Raw genomic sequence first — 17,240 nt, forward strand, 5'->3', positions numbered from 1 at the left:
ACATGGAGATAAAATTCTTTAAAGTTGATTGAAAAGTCATAGCTATGCTACTATTTTTAAAGTGCTTAATTTTGTTTTTGATAGCTACAACACAGGATAACCTTGATGATAAGCTAAGGAAGTTTGAAATCCGTGACATGATGGGATTAACAGATGATAGGGACATATCAGAAACAGTGAGTGAGACCTGGAGTACAGACGTCTTGGGAAGTGACTTTGACCCTAATATTGATGAAGATCGCTTGCAAGAAATTGCAGGTAACTGCCATTTAATGTCTCTGAAATATCACGGTTTAGTTATTAAAATCCACCAACCTTTCATGGGAGGGAACACCAGTGCCCTGACAAACATTGTGTGTGTTAGCACCATCTGGGAAACTGTTATAACTGTATGGAACAAGACATTTGGGTACTTTTTTCTTTACTTAACTATAAGTAGTGTTTTTCCTTTCTACATTTAATCCCACCCCTTACCCATCCTCCTCCCCGCTGCCCAAAAAAAAAAAAAGAAAAACCAGTGTTTTGAATTAGCTTCTGGTCAAGTGTTGTTTCCAGGGCATAGTATAAGTTCTTAGTCTGTCTCTAATTAGTATGTTCTCTGTTTGAAGCCAAACACCTAACCTTAAGATGAAAATTGTTATAGATTATAGCCATAAAATCTTTCGCAACAATATGATACTGCTGTTCTCTAAAAAAATGAATTCACTTCTGGAAGGGTTAATTCAGTTCCTAAGGGTAACCAGGTTTTTCTTTTTCTTCTTCTTAAATTTTTATTTATTTTTAAGTAGAGACAGGATTTCGCTTTGTTGCCCAGGCTGGTCTTGAACTAATGAGCTCAAGCGATCCTCCTGCCTTCTTTTTTTTTTTTTTTTAATGTGAAGTTTATTCAGGTGCTATGTACATACACTAAAATTCACTCTTTTTTGGATACTGTTTTATGAGTTCTGAAAGATATATAGTCTTGTAACCCTCATCTTCATTTTGTTTTTAAATCATGGAAAATTTATTGATACGTTTATTTATTTTTCTTCAACTTTTATTTTAGGTTCAGGGGGTACATGTGCAGATTTGTTACATGGGAAATTGTTAGAGCAAATTGTATGTTGCTGGGGTTTGGTGTACAAATGATTTTGCCACCCAGATGGTGAGCATAGTGACCAATAGGTTTTGTTTTTGTTTTTTTTTTTAATTTGAGATGGAGTCTCACTCTGTCGCCCAGGCTGGAGTTGCAGTGGTGCGATCTCAGCTCACTGCAACCTCTGCCTCCCTGGTTTAAGTGATTCTTCTGCCTCAGCCTCCTGAGTAGCTGAGACTGCAGGTGCCCACCACCATACCCAGATAATTTTTGTATTTTTAGTAGAGATGGGGTTCCACCATATTGGCCAGGCTGGTCTCGAACTCCTGACCTCAGGTGATCCATCCACCTCGGCCTCCCAAAGTGCTGGGATTACAGTCATGAGCCATTGCTCCCGGCCTAAATCATGGAACATTTTAAACAAATACAAGAAATGGTGGTATCATGAACCCAGTGTACCCATCACTCAGCTTCAGGAGTTAGACCCACATGGCCAGCTTTGTTTCATCTGTTCTCCTACCCACTACCCTCTTCTCTCCCCTCATTATGTTTAGGCAAGTTCCAGACATTATTTTATTTGTAATTATTTTATGATATATCTTTAAAAGGTAACTTTTATTAGTAACTTTTTTTCCAGTTTTTTTCATGCCCTGAAGTAGAATTATTCTTTTATTAGGTTTAATCCAAAGTAGTGAAGCCTTTTGAACTTGAGTGTTTTTAACACAGATGTATAATAATGTTTAATACTTTCGATTTGTATTTTTAAGTAGTGTAAATAGATTTTCTTAATTGGTTTTGCATTACTTTGTTCCAGATGCCAAAGTAGTATTGTTCCTGGCTGTTAGCTGTATTTGCGCAATAAGCTGTATTTGCAGTTGAGTGAGTGCTATAAAGATGTGTATTTTCCTATGAATATATTTTATTGCCCTGAATAGTGACTAATATGCTGGAAGAAAAAATATTTGGCCAGCATAACATTCTGTTTAAACTCTCAGTGTTTTTAATCCTTGTAGGGCTATAAATTTTAGAATGATATTAAGGACCCCTGTAAAATTTGCTGAAAAATCAAAGCTAAAGCTGTTGAAATTACTTGACTTAATGATGTGTGTTTTCTCTATGGAGAGTCAAAGGTGAACTGGAGGAAACTGGTGAAAAGGGTATTGTGCCATTGTGACCAAAGTAGGAACTTTGTATTTTTAGTGGTGTGCTTGATTGAAGTTATTCTTACCTTGGCCTCTTTCTTGTAGGTAGAGAGGAGTTTGGTGTGTTTTTTTGTTTTTTTTTTTTTTGAGTCGAAGTCCCAAAATGACACGGCCATTTTTATTTTTGAGACAGGGTCTCACTCACATTGACCGGGTTGGAGGGCAATGGCATGACCTCGGCTCACTGCAGTCTCTGCAACCTCTGCCTCCCGGGTTCTTGTGCCTCAGCTTCCCAAGTAGCTGAGACTACCGGTGCATGCCACCACACCTGGCTAATTTTTGTATTTTTAGTAGAGATGGGGTTTCGCCATGTTGGCCAGGCTGGTCTTGAACTCCTGCCCTCAAGTGATCTGCCTGCCTCAGCCTCCCGAAATGCTGGGATTACAGGTGTGAGCCACTGCGCCCAGCCAGGAGATTTTGTTAGCTTATGTTTGGCTTTTCTCCACTATCACTGCACTTTCCACCAGGATCTTTGTTAACCCTTTGCTTCCCACTGGTTATACAGGTGCTGCAGCAGAGAACATGTTAGGCAGTTTGCTGTGCCTCCCAGGTTCAGGGTCAGTGCTTCTTGACCCGTGCACTGGTTCTACCATATCAGAGACAACAAGCGAAGCTTGGAGTGTAGAGGTATTGCCAAGTGACTCAGGTTAGTATGCTATCATTGTTTGCTTTTTCATTTACACAGAAGTTTTAATTAAATGCAAGGTATTCCAACTTCTGTATTATGTATATTTTGTCAAATATACTTTTTTTTTTTTTTTTTTTTAATGGAGATGGAGTCTTGCTCTTTCATCCAGGCTGGAGTGCAGTGGCGCGATCCCAACTTACTGCAACCTCTGCCTCCTGGGTTCAAGCAATCTTCTCGCCTCAGCCTCCTGAGTAGCTGGGATTACAGACATGCCCCACCATGCTGGGTAATTTTTGTATTTTTAGAGAGACGGGGTTTCACCATGTTGGCCAGGCTGATCTTCAACCCCTGACCTCAGGTGATCTGCTCACCTCGGCCTCCCGAAGTGCTGGAATTACAGGCATGAGCCATCGTGCCCAGCCAGTTATACATTTGACAAAGATGAGGTGATCACATTGCTAAGAATGTCAAATGGAAAATTAGTTTAGGGTATTTTCTGTCCATCAAGGGAAAATGCTCTGTTAGATAGCATAGACTGTGATGGCAGGTGCTTTCAGACTCTGTGTTGAGTTATTTTGAAAGCAATTTTCTGTAATTATCAGAGTCTGTGTGAGTCATTGAATTTAGTATCTCCCACAAACTCATGACAGGATAAGAGTAGCAACACAGTTCAAACTGAGTGCTTGCTTGGTAAACAACGTTTAGATTTATCACAGAGGAGAACTTGACTCTCTAAAACAGGTTTAATGTGTTTTTGAAATACGTTGAAATTGAGATTCTGTAATCCTGAGGATTTTTTTTTGTGCAGGTTATTATAAATGTATATAAAGTGTTTTGTACTTTGTCTTTTCATATGCATTGCATTTTTTTCTGATTATGAAGACACATCTTTGCCTTCTACTAAATGTCAACTACTAGAATGTAAATATAAGTAACTACGTATCTGCATTACATTCTGTTGATTTACTTGGTTCAAGAATTATTAAGTGATCCTGATATGTGTTTTATAATTTTTTTTTTTTTTTTTGAGATGGAGTCTCACTCTGTCACCCAGGTTGGAGTGCAGTGGTGCGATCATGGCTCAATGCAACCTCCGCCTCCTGGGTTCAAGTGATTCTTTTGCCTCAGCCTCCCAAGTAGCTGGGATTACAGGCACCTGCCACCACGCTCAGCTAGTTTTTGTATTTTTAGTAGAGATGGGATTTCACCATGTTGGCCATGCTGGTCTCGAACTCCTGACCTCAGGTGATCTGCCGGCCTCGACCTTACAGGTGTGAGCTACCACGGCTGGCCTGTTTTATAATGTTAAAGCATTCAGATATGCTAGCCTTGTTTGAAGACCAGTTGGGGACAATAGGATTAGCTCACCAGCTGTTGAGTATTCATAGGAGTTACTTTTTAGGAAGTGGTTGATTTAATACCAGGCTATTCCATACTCTCTTGTCCAGTTCACATGTTAATCAATAGCATACTCTGTGACATTAGTGATCTAGAACCACGTTTTCATCTTTGCATAGTGAACTGGCTTATATTGGGATGAAAATCACAACTTTGACTTCTTTAACACTTAATCTAACTAGCATTAACTAGCCCAGACTTACACATGTATTTGCACTGATTTCATTCATGCCCTGGTAGCTTGTTTATCTGGGTCACAAAAGCTGAAATTGTGGTGTGCTAACAGAATCACAAATGTAACATACCTCTTATCTTCTTTTTAGAGGCCCCAGACCTAAAGCAGGAGGAGCGTCTACAAGAACTGGAGAGCTGTTCTGGACTGGGTAGCACATCTGATGATACGGATGTCAGGGAGGTCAGTTCCCGCCCCAGCACACCAGGCCTCAGTGTTGTGTCCGGTATGTCTGTCTTGTTTTAAGGAGTAGGGATTTGAAGGTGTTCACCCCCTACCCCCTCCTATTTATAAAGCTGATACAAAGAGATATGTTATATTTAAGAGCTGAGTAATTTCCAGGAAACAAACTTATTTCCATTGCACCTGAAATCTTTGAGAACTTAATGTGTGGCTTTATGGAGCCTGTTGAAGTAATTGGTAAACAACCTCTCTACAACTGTTTCTGTTCTTAGTAGCCTGTCTTACTTTAGAATTGTATGATTCTGATCATGTTGTGTAAAGCAAGGTAAGTATATTTAAGCAGTAGTACCATAAAGGATATAATACTAAACTCACATGTATAGAACTGGGACACAAAATTCGAGAATGTTTCAATTTCTCCAAATTTCATATACTTTTTGTGTGGTTATTTTGTTCTTCTTCCTGTTTATTTTTTACTATTGTTTTTTAAAGGCATAAGTGCAACCTCTGAGGATATTCCCAATAAGATTGAAGACCTGAGATCTGAGTGCAGCTCTGATTTTGGGGGTAAAGATTCTGTCACTAGTCCAGACATGGATGAAATAACTCACGGTAAGATGGGGAAATGAGGATGACTTAAAAAATGACCACATCTGTGGTTGAAACTGGCACTGTGACACATTGCTGGTGACAGCATCTATTGGTATAGCACTTTAGGACATACTTTGTCAAAATCTATTTAAGGCCTTAAATGTTCACATTCTAAATTTAGTCAGGTTAGTTCCACTTCTAGGTGTCAGTCATAATGAAAAAATTCCATGTATAGAGAAAGTCCTTAGCACAAAGATGTTCTTTATAACGTTTTGTATTGGCAGAAAATTAGAAATAACTTAAAAAATTGAAAAGTGGAATGGCTAAATAATTTTGATGTAACCGCTTATTGGAATTTATGTAGCTATTTTAAAATGCATTAAGGAATATGAAATGACTTAGAGAAAAAACTAGAACATACTACATGGAATTTATTTTGTAGAATTTTACACACAAAGTAATAAAACTTCTTTTTTTTTTTTTGAGATGGAGTCTTGTTCTGTCACGCAGGCTGGAGTGCAGTGGCACGATCTTGGCTCACTGCACCTCCGCCTCCTGGGTCTCCTGGGTTCGAGCCATTCTCCTGCCTCAGCCTCCCCAGTAGCTTGGATTACAGGCACCCACCACCATGCCCAGCTAATTTTTGTATTTTTAGTAGAGACGGGGGTTTCATCACATTGGCCAGGCTGGTCTCGAACTCCTGACCTCATGATCCACCCACCTCGGCCTCCCAAAGTGCTGGGAGTACAGGCCTGTGAGCCACCGCACCCAGCCAGTAAAACATTTTTAAAAAACCTGTGCATGAAGTAAGTACTGGAAATACCAGAATGCTAGCAGTGGTTTTATATATTGGGTGGTAGGTGTTGAGGTACCTTTTCTCTTTTTTTTTTTTTTTGAGACGGAGTTTTGCTCTTGTTGCCCAGGCTGGAGTGCAATGGCACAATCTTGGCTCACCGCAACCTCTGTCTCCCAGGTTCAAATGATTCTCCTGCCTCAGCCTCCCAAGTAGCTGGGATTACAGGCATGCACCACCACGCCTGGCTAATTTTGTATTTTTAGTAGAGACAGGGTTTCTCCATGTTGGTCAGGCGGTTCTGGAACCCCCAATCTCAGGTGATCTGCCTGCCTCGGCCTCCCAAAGTGCTGGGTTTACAGGCATGAGCCACCGTGCTCTGCGAGGTACTTTTTCTATTTTTACAATTTTTTTTGTTCTAAACCAGGGTTTTTTAACCTTAACACCATTGACATTTTGGGCTGGGAATTTCTTTGTTGTGGGGGCCTGTCCTGTGCATTTTAGGAGGTTTAAGCATCTCTGGCCCTTACTAGTAGCATATGCCCTTTACCCCCCTGGGGTTGTGACAACAAAAAATGTCTCTAGACCTTGCCAAATGATCTCTTGGGGGGCAAAATAGCCACCAATCAAGAACCACTTTTCTAAACCAGCAGTCTCAAAGCATGGTCTCCATGGACCACTGAGGTCCTAAGACCCTTTGAGGAAGGAGGGTAGATGAAGTCACAACTGTTTTCATAAAAATCAAAGTTACTGTCCATTTTCACTGTGTTGACATTTGTACTTATGGTGCATAGGCAAAGTGGATAAAATTTGCTGGGGCCCCCACAGGATGCAAGGGTACCACACTGTATTCTTCACTCACAGTTAAAAAAAAAAAAAAAAAAAGTTTTACTTAGGAAATGTCTTTGGGCTGGGCGCAGTGGCTTACGCCTATAATCCCAGCACTTTGGGAGGCCAAGGCAGGTGGATCACGAGGTCAGGGGTTCGAGACCAGCCTGACCAACATGGTGAAACCCCGTCTCTACTAAAAATACAAAAAAATTCACTGGGCGTGGTGGCGGGCGCCTGTAATCCCAGCTACTCAGGAGGCTGAGGCAGGAGAATTGCTTGAACCCGGGAGGCGGAGCTTGCAGTGAGCTGAGATCGCGCCACTGCACTCCAGCCTGGGCGGCAGAGCGAGACTCGATCTCAAAAAAAAAAAAAAAAAAAAGGAATGTCTTTGATGAAGGAATAAAAATTACTTAATCACATCTCAATCCTTGACTATACACCTTTTTAATATTCTGTGTGAAGAAATAGGAAGCACCCATATTGCATTTTCACCACATTCTGAGATATGATGAGATGTCTCAAGAAGCACTTATGTGATTATTTGAGTTGTTAGCTGAACTAGCCAATGTTTCCACTTATTTTTATTTGGTTTTTCATGAAATATTATTTTTACTTGAAAGAATGACAGATAAACTGTATTTCTTATGAATACGTAGTTGGGTATTTGGCAGACATCTCAAAAATTAACAAAGTGTGGCCAGGTGCGTTGGCTCACACCTGTAATCCCAGCACTTTGGGAGGCTGAGGCTGGAGGATTCCTTGAGCCCAGGAGTTCGACACCATCCTGGGCAACATGGTGAGACCTCGTCTCTACAAAAATAAAAAAATAAAAAAATTAGCCAGGTGTGGTGGTGCATGCCCGTGATCCCATCTTTAAAAAAAAAAAAAATTAACAAAATGATCCTGTTACTTAGACAAGCAACTAATAGAGTGGAGTTTGTTGCCAGTGATGAAATTCAAACTTTTGGACAAAAATTAGAATTTTGGAAACGTGTGTCTACCTGCATGAGTTTGACAGCTTCCTGTTGTTTAAAGACTTTTATGATGAGATTGGTGGTGATATGAAAAATGTGAATTTAACAGAGGACAAAAAGTTTATTGATTTGGTTTCAAATTCTACCTTGTAGCTATCCTTTAAAAAACTATACTTCTCAAGATGTGGTAGAGTATCAAAGAATAATATCCACAATTTTCTGAAAAGGCTACTAACATATTGTTCCTTTTCCAACTACATGTCCGTGTGAGGCCAGATTTTCTTTATATACTTCAGCCAAAACAACATTTTCAACACATTGAAGCAGAAGCAGACATGAGAATCCAGCTGTCTTCTAGTAAGCTGTACATTAAAGATACTTGCAAAAAACGTGTCATTCTCTTCATTTTTTATTTTGGAAAATAATAGTTTTTTTTTTTAAATGCTTTTTTGTGTTACCATTAAAATTTTTTCTTATTTAAAAAAAATGGGGCTGGGCGCGGTGGCTCACGCCTGTAATCCCAGCACTTTGGGAGGCCGAGGCAGGCGGATTACGAGGTCAGGAGATCGAGACCATCCTGGCCAACATGGTGAAACCCCGTCTCTACTAAAAATACAAAAAATTAGCTGGGTGTGGTGGCGTGTGCCTGTAATGCCAGCTACTTGGGAGGCTGAGGCAGGAGAATCGCTTGAACCCAGGAGGTGGAGGTTGCAGTGAGCTGAGATCACACCACTGCACTCCACCCTGGTGACAGAATGAGACTCTGTCTCAAAAAAACAAAAAAAAGGACAGCCTCCCAAACCAGAGTAGGTTCAGAGAGACTCTCTTGTATTACCATTTAATGGGTATATTTAAATGAATTAATAAATATTTAAACTTCAGTTTTAATTTCTAATATAGAATATCAATAGATAGAACAACCATAAACAAAAGCTATTAGGGTCAGTAATTTTTAAGTTGTAAAAATATCTTGGCCAGGCATGGTAGCTCGTGCCTGTAATCCCAGCACTTTGAGAGGCAGAGGCGGGAGGAGTGCTTGAGCCTAGGAGTTCAAGACCAGCCTGGGCAACATGATGAGACCCTGTCTCTACAACAAATAACATAAAAATTAGCTGGGTATGGTGTGCTCACAGCTATTTGGGAGGCTAAGGCAGGAGGGTCACTCGAGCCCAAGAGGTTGAGGCTGCAGTGAGCTACGTTTGCACCACTGCACTCCAGCCAGGGTGACAGAGCGAGACCCTGTCTCCAAAAAAAAAAAAAAAAAAAAAAAAAAAAGCCCGAGACCAAAATTTGAGAACTGCTGTTTTAGTCTATCTTTTATAATGATCTAACTATAGAACAAAAGTAAAAATCAAAAGGCATAATAATACTCTCATTCATTATCAAAAGATATAGCTTCAGACCAAAAAAAAACCACAAAAAATAGCTTCAGACTAAAAACATTTAGATTAATAATTTTTTTATGTTTGAAATTTCCATCCTCTGCATACTTACCTATTTTAAAGTTATTTGCTGAGAGCAGTGTTAGAACTTCAAGATTTACAGCCTTTTATTTGTACCCTGTCTGTACAGAGTATTGCCCCTATGTTTATAGTTTATTTATTTATTTTTTAATTTTTAGTTCTTGTAAATTTTTGTAGAGACCAGGTCTCACCATCTTGCCCAGACTGGTCTTGAACTCCTGGGCTCAAGCAGCCCTCCCTCCTTGGCCTCCCAAAGCACTGGGATTAAAGGCATGAACCCCTACACCTGGCCTGCCCCGTATATTTTCAGGTGAGGGGAAGGCGAGACTCAGGGAAGCTGTGACATTCTGAAAACATTGATGGTTTAGGTCTTCCGGCTTTGTTCTCTTTGCATGAACCATACTAGCATTTGGCCATTAGAAGTAACAGGCATGTAGATGCCAGACCACTTAAATGTAAAGAAAATCTGTTTATGAAGATACTCATAAAAACAAAATTAATTGGAAGTAATCATAATTTGATTTTTTTTTTCTGATATGCCTCTCAAGTTCTAATGGATCAAAAAAGGAACCATCAAAGAGTACTTAAAACCCTTTAAACTGTGTTGAGACTGTCTGTCCTGCGTTCTGGCTTGGTCTCACAGTTTTCCTCCTGTTTTAGGTGCCCACCAGCTGACCTCTCCTCCTTCTCAGTCAGAGTCTCTGCTGGCCATGTTTGATCCACTGTCTTCACATGAAGGTAAACCAGCGAAATGAACTTTTTCACTTACGTCATAGACGAGGAGGAAACCAAATCCCCTTGTTAATGCCTTTGTTAGATATGTTATGTCTCAGTTACAAAACTTTTTTTTCCTGTGTTGCAGGGGCTTCCGCTGTGGTAAGGCCAAAGGTTCACTATGCTAGGCCATCGCATCCACCACCAGATCCCCCAATCCTGGAAGGAGCTGTGGGAGGAAATGAGGCCAAGTTGCCAAACTTTGGTTCCCATGTTTTAACTCCAGCTGAAATGGAGGCATTCAAGCAAAGGCATTCTTACCCTGAGAGACTAGTTCGAAGCAGGAGCTCTGATATAGTGTCTTCTGTCCGGAGGCCCATGAGTGACCCCAGCTGGAACCGGCGTCCAGGAAATGAAGAGCGAGAACTCCCTCCAGCTGCAGCCATTGGTGCTACTTCTTTGGTGGCTGCACCTCATTCATCATCTTCATCCCCGAGTAAGGACTCCTCAAGAGGAGAGGTATGGGACATAGGCCGTGAAAAAGAATTATGTTCTGCCTGCCTAGTTCCCTTGATATCTGAAATTAACATGGAATGTATAAATCTAGGATTACAGATAGAGAGTAGTCATGATTAAAGATGATTTGTCAATCTGTGTGCCCACAACCATAACCACAGGAAACCTGTACAACTTTGGTTTTGTAGTGATACTGTCTTGCATTTTTATGACACTTTTAGCTTCTCCAAGCAATTTTGTATCTGATTTTATTTAAACCTTACAATATCCTTCTGAGATGTTAGATGAGTTGTTTTTTGTTTTTTGAGATGGAGTCACACTCTGTCGCCCAGGCTGGAGTACAGTTGCGGGATCTTGGCTTACTGCCACCTCCGCCTCCCAGGTTCAAGTGATTCCTCTGCCTCAGCCTCCTGAGTAGGTGGGACTACAGGCATGCGCCACCACGCCCGGCTAATTTTTTGCATTTTAGTAAAGATGGGGTTTCACCATGTTGGCAAGGATGGTTTTAATCTCCTGACCTCGTGATCCGCCTGCCTTGGCCTCCCAGAGTTGCTGGGATTACAGGCATGAGCCACCGCACCTGGCCCCATGAGTATTTTTTATTTTAAACAATTATAAAGTTACAAACAAGTTGGAAGTACAATAAAAGAACACTTCCTCCCCATTTGCGAGCAAGTTGCCAACCTGATGCTCCAGTACCCCTAAACACTTCAGTGTAAGTTTCCTACAAATAAACAGATTCTCCTACACCTCAGGGTACAACCATCAACTTCAGCAGATGAACATTGATACGTTACTACCAGCTACTTACCACACCCCATTCATGTGTCCCAGTTGTCCCTGTAACATTTTTTATAGTGAAAAGATTCTATTCAGAATCACAGACTGCTTTTAGTTGTCATGCCTTTTTAGTCTCCTTCAGTCTAGAACAGTTCCTCAGTTTTTTCTTGACTCATATGACCTGGACACTCTTGAAATTTACAGGCCATTTGTTTTCTCGAATGTTCCTAAGGTTAGGTTTGTTTGATGTTTTCTTGTGATTAGACTGAGGTTATTCATCTTTGGCAGGAATATCACTGAAATGACACTTTTTTTCATTGCACTTTGTCAGGTAGCACAGTTTTAATTTGTCCCATTTCTACAGTGTTCATTTGGATAATTTGAGGAAATGTTGTCTTCCAGGCTTTGCCACTGTAAAGTTACTCTTTTCCCTTTATAAGTATTTGGGGGGAAGAGAGTACTTTAAAAATATGTAACTATCCTGTTCTCCATCAAATTTTTAAGTTACTTATTATATCTGTGGTCTCATGGTTTTCTGTCTTTTAAAAAAATGTGTGTGTGTGTGTGTGTGTGTGTGTGTATTTTTTGTTGTTGTTGTTTGTTTGTTTTAGATAGGGTCTTGTTTTATCACCCATGCTGGAGTGCAGTGGTGCCAACACTGCTCATTGCAGCCTTAACCTCCCAGGCTCAGGCTATCCTTCTGCTTCGGCCTCCCAAGTAGCTGGGAGTATAGGTATGCACCACATGCCTGGTTAATTTTTTTATTTGTTTGTTTTTGTAGAGATGGGGACTCACTATGTTGCCCAGGTGCTTGTCTTGAACTCTTGGGCTCAAACAGTCCTCCCACCCCAGCCTCCCAAGTGTTGGGATTACAGGCATGAGCCACCCACAGTGCCTGGCCCAGTTTTCTGTCTTGGTTAGGGTTCGTCACTATTACTTATTTTGAAGCCCAGTTGTCCCTAATTGGGCCAGTGAGAGCCCCCTCAGGCTGGCTCCTGAGTTCTTTTGATGCACTGCTATTATTCTTTGAGCATATCTTTACTTTCTGGCAAAAGGTGTTACAAGCAGATACTGTACTTTGTCCTAGTTAGCTCTTTCTCCAAGTACCCTTATTTCTTTTAATGAAAAATGCTTTTTTGGAAATTGAGATCTGGATACAGTGTTTATTTGCTGTAGGAGTGTTGCTGCTCCCAGGACTACTCAGTGAATAGAGCTAGGGAGTGTGTGTGTTACACACGTTTACCTGTGTATTTCATTTATCTACCTTTCTCCTTAAATAAGACCATGAACTTACACGGATACATTCAATTCTAGAACAAACACAACAGAGTTTGTTTCATCTTTTTTCCTTTCCAAATTCGTAACTCATTTCTCCAACAGTGAGAAATCTACTTTCACTATTCTTCATGTGCATATTTATTCCATCAGTTCTCCTGTATGTATTCAATTTCTTATCCCCACTGTTAAATTAACTCTTCCCTGGCACAGATGCCCTCATCTCTCTGCTAGGGTTCTGATAATTCTTTCTCCCAGGTATGTAGATGAAAATGGAAATTAAGTGATTTGTCCATGGTCACATGATAGGCTATTAAAGGAATTACAGTCCCTGTCCTTTGGCATGTTTTTTGTTTGTTTGTTTTTGAGATGGAATCTCACTCTGTCGCCCAGGCTGTAGTGCAGTGGTGCGATCTCGGGTCACCACAACCTCCGCCTCCCGTGTTCAAGTGATTCTCCTACCTCAGCCTCCCAAGTTGCTGGGATTATAGGCGAGCACCACCACGCCCTGCTAATTTTTGTATTTTTAGTAGAGATGAGGTTTCACCATGTTGGCCAGGCTGTTCTTGAGCTCCTGACTTCAGGTGATCCACCCACCTCGGCCTTCCAAAGTGCTGGGATTACAGGCGTGAGCCACTGAGCCCAGCTCCTTTGGCATGTTTTAATGATAATATAATTGGTGATCAAAACATGAACTTTGAAGTTGCTTAGGTCTAGGTTTGAGCCCTCAGCTGTGCCACATATAGGCTGTGTAACTTTGAGGAAGAGGGAGAGGTAACCTTTTTTTAGTCTCATATTTTTTATCGATAAAAAAGGCCGAATATAGGACCTATCTCTGAGGTTACTGTAAAGATTAAATCAGATGATACATATCCTTACTGTGCTCAGCACATAGTACACACTTGGTTTTATTATTATTAATAACTACTGCTACCATCTCTACTGCCCTTCTGGAGTTTATTTTTACTGCATTTACTTTTTTCATAAGTATTTATTGAGTGCCTAGTCTATACCAGGCTCTGTATTAAGTCTTCAGTTTATTAAGGCTTCAGTTTATTAACAGTAATGAGATAGTGCCTACCCTCAAGCAGATGACAGTGGTGCTGAAAAGGTAAACTACCTTGCTCCAAAAGTCACCTACGTGGCAGTAAGAGTTGTGCCTTAAGGCAAACAAGACTGGCTTTCTTATTTCACAAACTTACTTAAATCCTTTTTAGCCTGATCAACATAGTAAGACCCTGTCTCTACAAAATAAAAATAAAAAATTAGCTGGGCATGGTGGTGTGTACACCTGTGGTCCTAGCTACTTGGGAGGCTGATATGGGGAGGATCGCTTGAGCCAGGGAAGTCGAGGCTGCAGTAAGCTGTGATTGTGCTACTGCACTCCAGCCTGGGCAACAGAATGAGATCCTGTCTCAAAACAAACAAAAAGAAATCCTTTTCTTAGTAATTTATCCTGCTATCCAACTCCAAATAAAGCTTCCAACTTTTTCTACAGACTGAAGAACGCAAAGATAGCGATGATGAGAAATCAGACAGGAACAGACCTTGGTGGAGAAAACGTTTTGTTTCAGCCATGCCTAAAGGTAATTTTATAAAATATTAGAACGCTGTATTAGCAATAAGAAGCGAAGCCCCAGAATCTCTTTCAGAGAGCCAATATCTCAACTCCTCTGTAAGACTTGCTGGGCTTAAGTTTCCAGCTACTTTGAGGGTGTAGAAAGTGGTTCCACTCAGATGAATGCTAAGGCAGAGCTTTAGGAATGTTCTTGTTCTTTGCAGGAAGTGATAGTGGTTTCATAAATGGAAGTCATACCTGTCACTATTGTTTAAGTATCATATATCATTGAAGTTAAACATATAGAGGACTTCTGACATATATATTGCTATTAATTATTGCAGGAAAATGGGACGTTATTGGTAATTAAACATTGAAAATTCATCCTTTACATTCCTGGAATAAGTTGAAGCTTTTTATGTCTATGTTCATTGAGAATGTTTATACTGTAAATATCAGTGAGTGTTTATTTTGGAAGGTAGCTGTATAAAATTGTTTACTTTTTTGGTGAACAGCCTGGCATCATTTGAGTTGGCAAAAGCATCTCTTCCTGAAAGAAGAGATCATCCAGGAGTAAAGCTAGAAACTTCTTCCAAAGGCCTCTTCTCAGCATGGTGGCACTCAGGAACTCTGGGGAGAGCTGCTTTCACGCCATACTCAAGCGCTTGATGAGGAGGAGAGAATGAAGCTAGGAGTTTTGAATGTGTTGTTTTTGAGCAGAGGTTAAGAGTCAGTGGTTTTGATTTTAGTCCCAATGGATTCCTGTTAAATTATTCTTCCTATGACAGATGACTCCAAAGCAGGTTCTGAAAGCTCCTTTAAAAACCTTCATTACTATTTTAAGGATAATTGTCAACACTTGGAATTTCTTAGCTTTTAAACTTTTCAGCCTCCTTTCACTTAGAAATGTTGGCACACCAGTTAACTTCCGAGTAGTGCAGTATGTTATGTGTCACACTACTGACTTTATTTAATTTCCAGCTCCTATACCATTTAGAAAGAAAGAAAAACAAGAAAAAGACAAAGATGATCTGGGGCCTGACAGATTCTCAACACTCACAGGTTTGTAGACCCATGGACTTCCTGGCTCCTTCATTCCCAGAGCACATATTTCATAACACTTTTTCTTGGGTGCCATAAGCGTTGCCTTTTTAGAAGAGTGTGTCTGTATGTACAGTGGGGAGTATGTTCTTCATAGCTCTGTGGTTTCCAGTTGGTGGCCACAGTAAACCTGTGTGCTCTTCCTGCAGACTGCCACCACCATCATCATCCTCATTATCATAACTCCGTTTATGATGAGGCCCCTGATCCTGAGCCTCTAGGCATACCCTACAACTCGACATCTAGTGGGATGATGACACACAGTGCCTTTTAGGAAAGTGTGGTGACAGTTTTGGTGCTGTGCATGCTGTATCTTTGGATCATTGATTGAATAGTTTTCTCTAACATTGATCGTAGAATTCTACATTTATTTTCATCTACAGTTTGTTCTTGATTATTCAGGATCACAGTGAAATTCTGTTTTACCTAATCGTTTCCTTTTTTGTGATAAAGTGTTTGTTCAAACAGTATCATAAATGCCAACCATTATAATGAAAGTTTTAAAAACTTTACTAATTTTTTACAGCTTGAACCATTTTAACATTGCCACCTGACCCAAGGGAAATACAGCTGGGGGTTGGGTTTTTACCTGATTAAGCGTTTGTATTTCTGCAGCTGCTTTTTGGCACATTATGAATGAGCACCCTAAAAGGAGAGTTTGAGAGTAGTGTTAATGACCCAGCTTTGGGTTTGATAGTTGTGTATTGTTTCCAGTGGCTATAGAGCATCTTAAGCAAGTTTGTTCAACCCACAGACTGCAGGCCACAGGCAGCCCGAGGCAGCAGGACAGCTTTGAATGCAGCCCAACACAAATTCGTAAACTTCCTTAAAACAGTATGAGATTTATGCAGGAACCCTTTTTTTTTTTTTTTTTTTAAAGCTCATCAGCTATCATTAGTATTAGTGTATTTTATGTGTGGCCCAATACAATTCTTCTTCCAATGTGGCCCAGGGAAGCCAAAAGATTGAACACCCCTGGTCTAGAGGGAAGTTCATTTCTGACCTCTTTTTTTTTTTTATTTTGAATTGTTTTCCTACTAAGTGAAAATGAAAATTTTTTTTCATTAAACAATTTTATTTAAAAATGGGATAGATAATAGGATAAGAACATCCTCATCAAAGAGTTCAGCATTACAGGTAGAATCCCATTTTAATGCCTGTTATTCTAATGGTTAGTTCCCTATATTTATATGTATTTCCATATCCTAGCATATAAGTCCTTGCTTTATTTGAAATGGTGATTTCCCCAGAATAAAGGGTTTTGAACAGCAGGAGATGTGCTTACAGGCCACAGTTCCCTGCTGAGAGCAGCTAAGCCTGTCCTGTTCAATCAGTAAATACTTGTTGACCATGTGACTCATGCCAGGCACTGTGCTAAAGTGTTGTGGGTATTAAGTCAAATCACACATGACTCTTCAGGACCTTCCAGTCTGATTGGGAAGAGCTGGAAAGACATTGTCCTTTTGGCAAAATATTTCTGTATCCTTAAGACATGTTCCTAATGTTAGAAGAACACCAGCGTTTACAAAGTGAATTACTCTTAATGACATCTCATGTTTTTAAAATGTTGAATCAACAATTTTGAAGAAGTTATAAATTATTATTATGGTTTGTTTGTTTGAAGGAGCTGTATTTTGCTTACCCTCTTTAAGCAATGTATTTTTCTTGGTTCTTGATACTGGAACTAGAAGCTAAGTAGAGTAGAATAAGTCTTTTTCATAAAGTTATTTATTTTCTTTGGCTGTGATTCAAGCAGGTTAGCTTCCTTACTGGTCCAGAAATTTCTACGCAGTCCTTATTAATGACTCATTGAAAGTTATCATTAAACCAATTTAAAAATGTTATAGGAGGAAATTTCCTAGCAGTCTGTTCATAATTCTGTGACCCTAACTACTGTTCTTTTCCTGTTATCTCCTAATCTTTTTC

The 17,240-nt window shown here is 40.1% G+C and overlaps 1 protein-coding gene across 11 annotated transcripts in view; it reads left to right on the plus strand.

Annotated features, from left to right (window-relative positions):
- Nucleotides 1-17,240, plus strand: part of GAPVD1 (GTPase activating protein and VPS9 domains 1) — a 97,622-nt gene that overhangs the window by 58,973 nt on the left and 21,409 nt on the right. For 4 of the 11 annotated variants that reach the window (XM_003264136.3, XM_030817813.1, XM_030817815.1 and 1 more), the window contains 9 exons: nucleotides 85-258; nucleotides 2,783-2,923; nucleotides 4,627-4,761; nucleotides 5,211-5,330; nucleotides 8,184-8,264; nucleotides 10,031-10,108; nucleotides 10,233-10,603; nucleotides 14,154-14,241; nucleotides 15,195-15,275. In XM_003264136.3, the coding sequence (XP_003264184.1) occupies nucleotides 85-258; nucleotides 2,783-2,923; nucleotides 4,627-4,761; nucleotides 5,211-5,330; nucleotides 8,184-8,264; nucleotides 10,031-10,108; nucleotides 10,233-10,603; nucleotides 14,154-14,241; nucleotides 15,195-15,275 (1,269 nt within the window). The remainder of the gene's footprint in view (nucleotides 1-84; nucleotides 259-2,782; nucleotides 2,924-4,626; nucleotides 4,762-5,210; nucleotides 5,331-8,183; nucleotides 8,265-10,030; nucleotides 10,109-10,232; nucleotides 10,604-14,153; nucleotides 14,242-15,194; nucleotides 15,276-17,240) is intronic. The other 7 variants (XM_030817816.1, XM_030817820.1, XM_030817817.1 and 4 more) reach the window with 3 other exon arrangements.

Source organism: Nomascus leucogenys, chromosome 8 (assembly GCF_006542625.1).
Source record: "Nomascus leucogenys isolate Asia chromosome 8, Asia_NLE_v1, whole genome shotgun sequence".
Lineage (NCBI taxonomy): Eukaryota > Metazoa > Chordata > Mammalia > Primates > Hylobatidae > Nomascus > Nomascus leucogenys.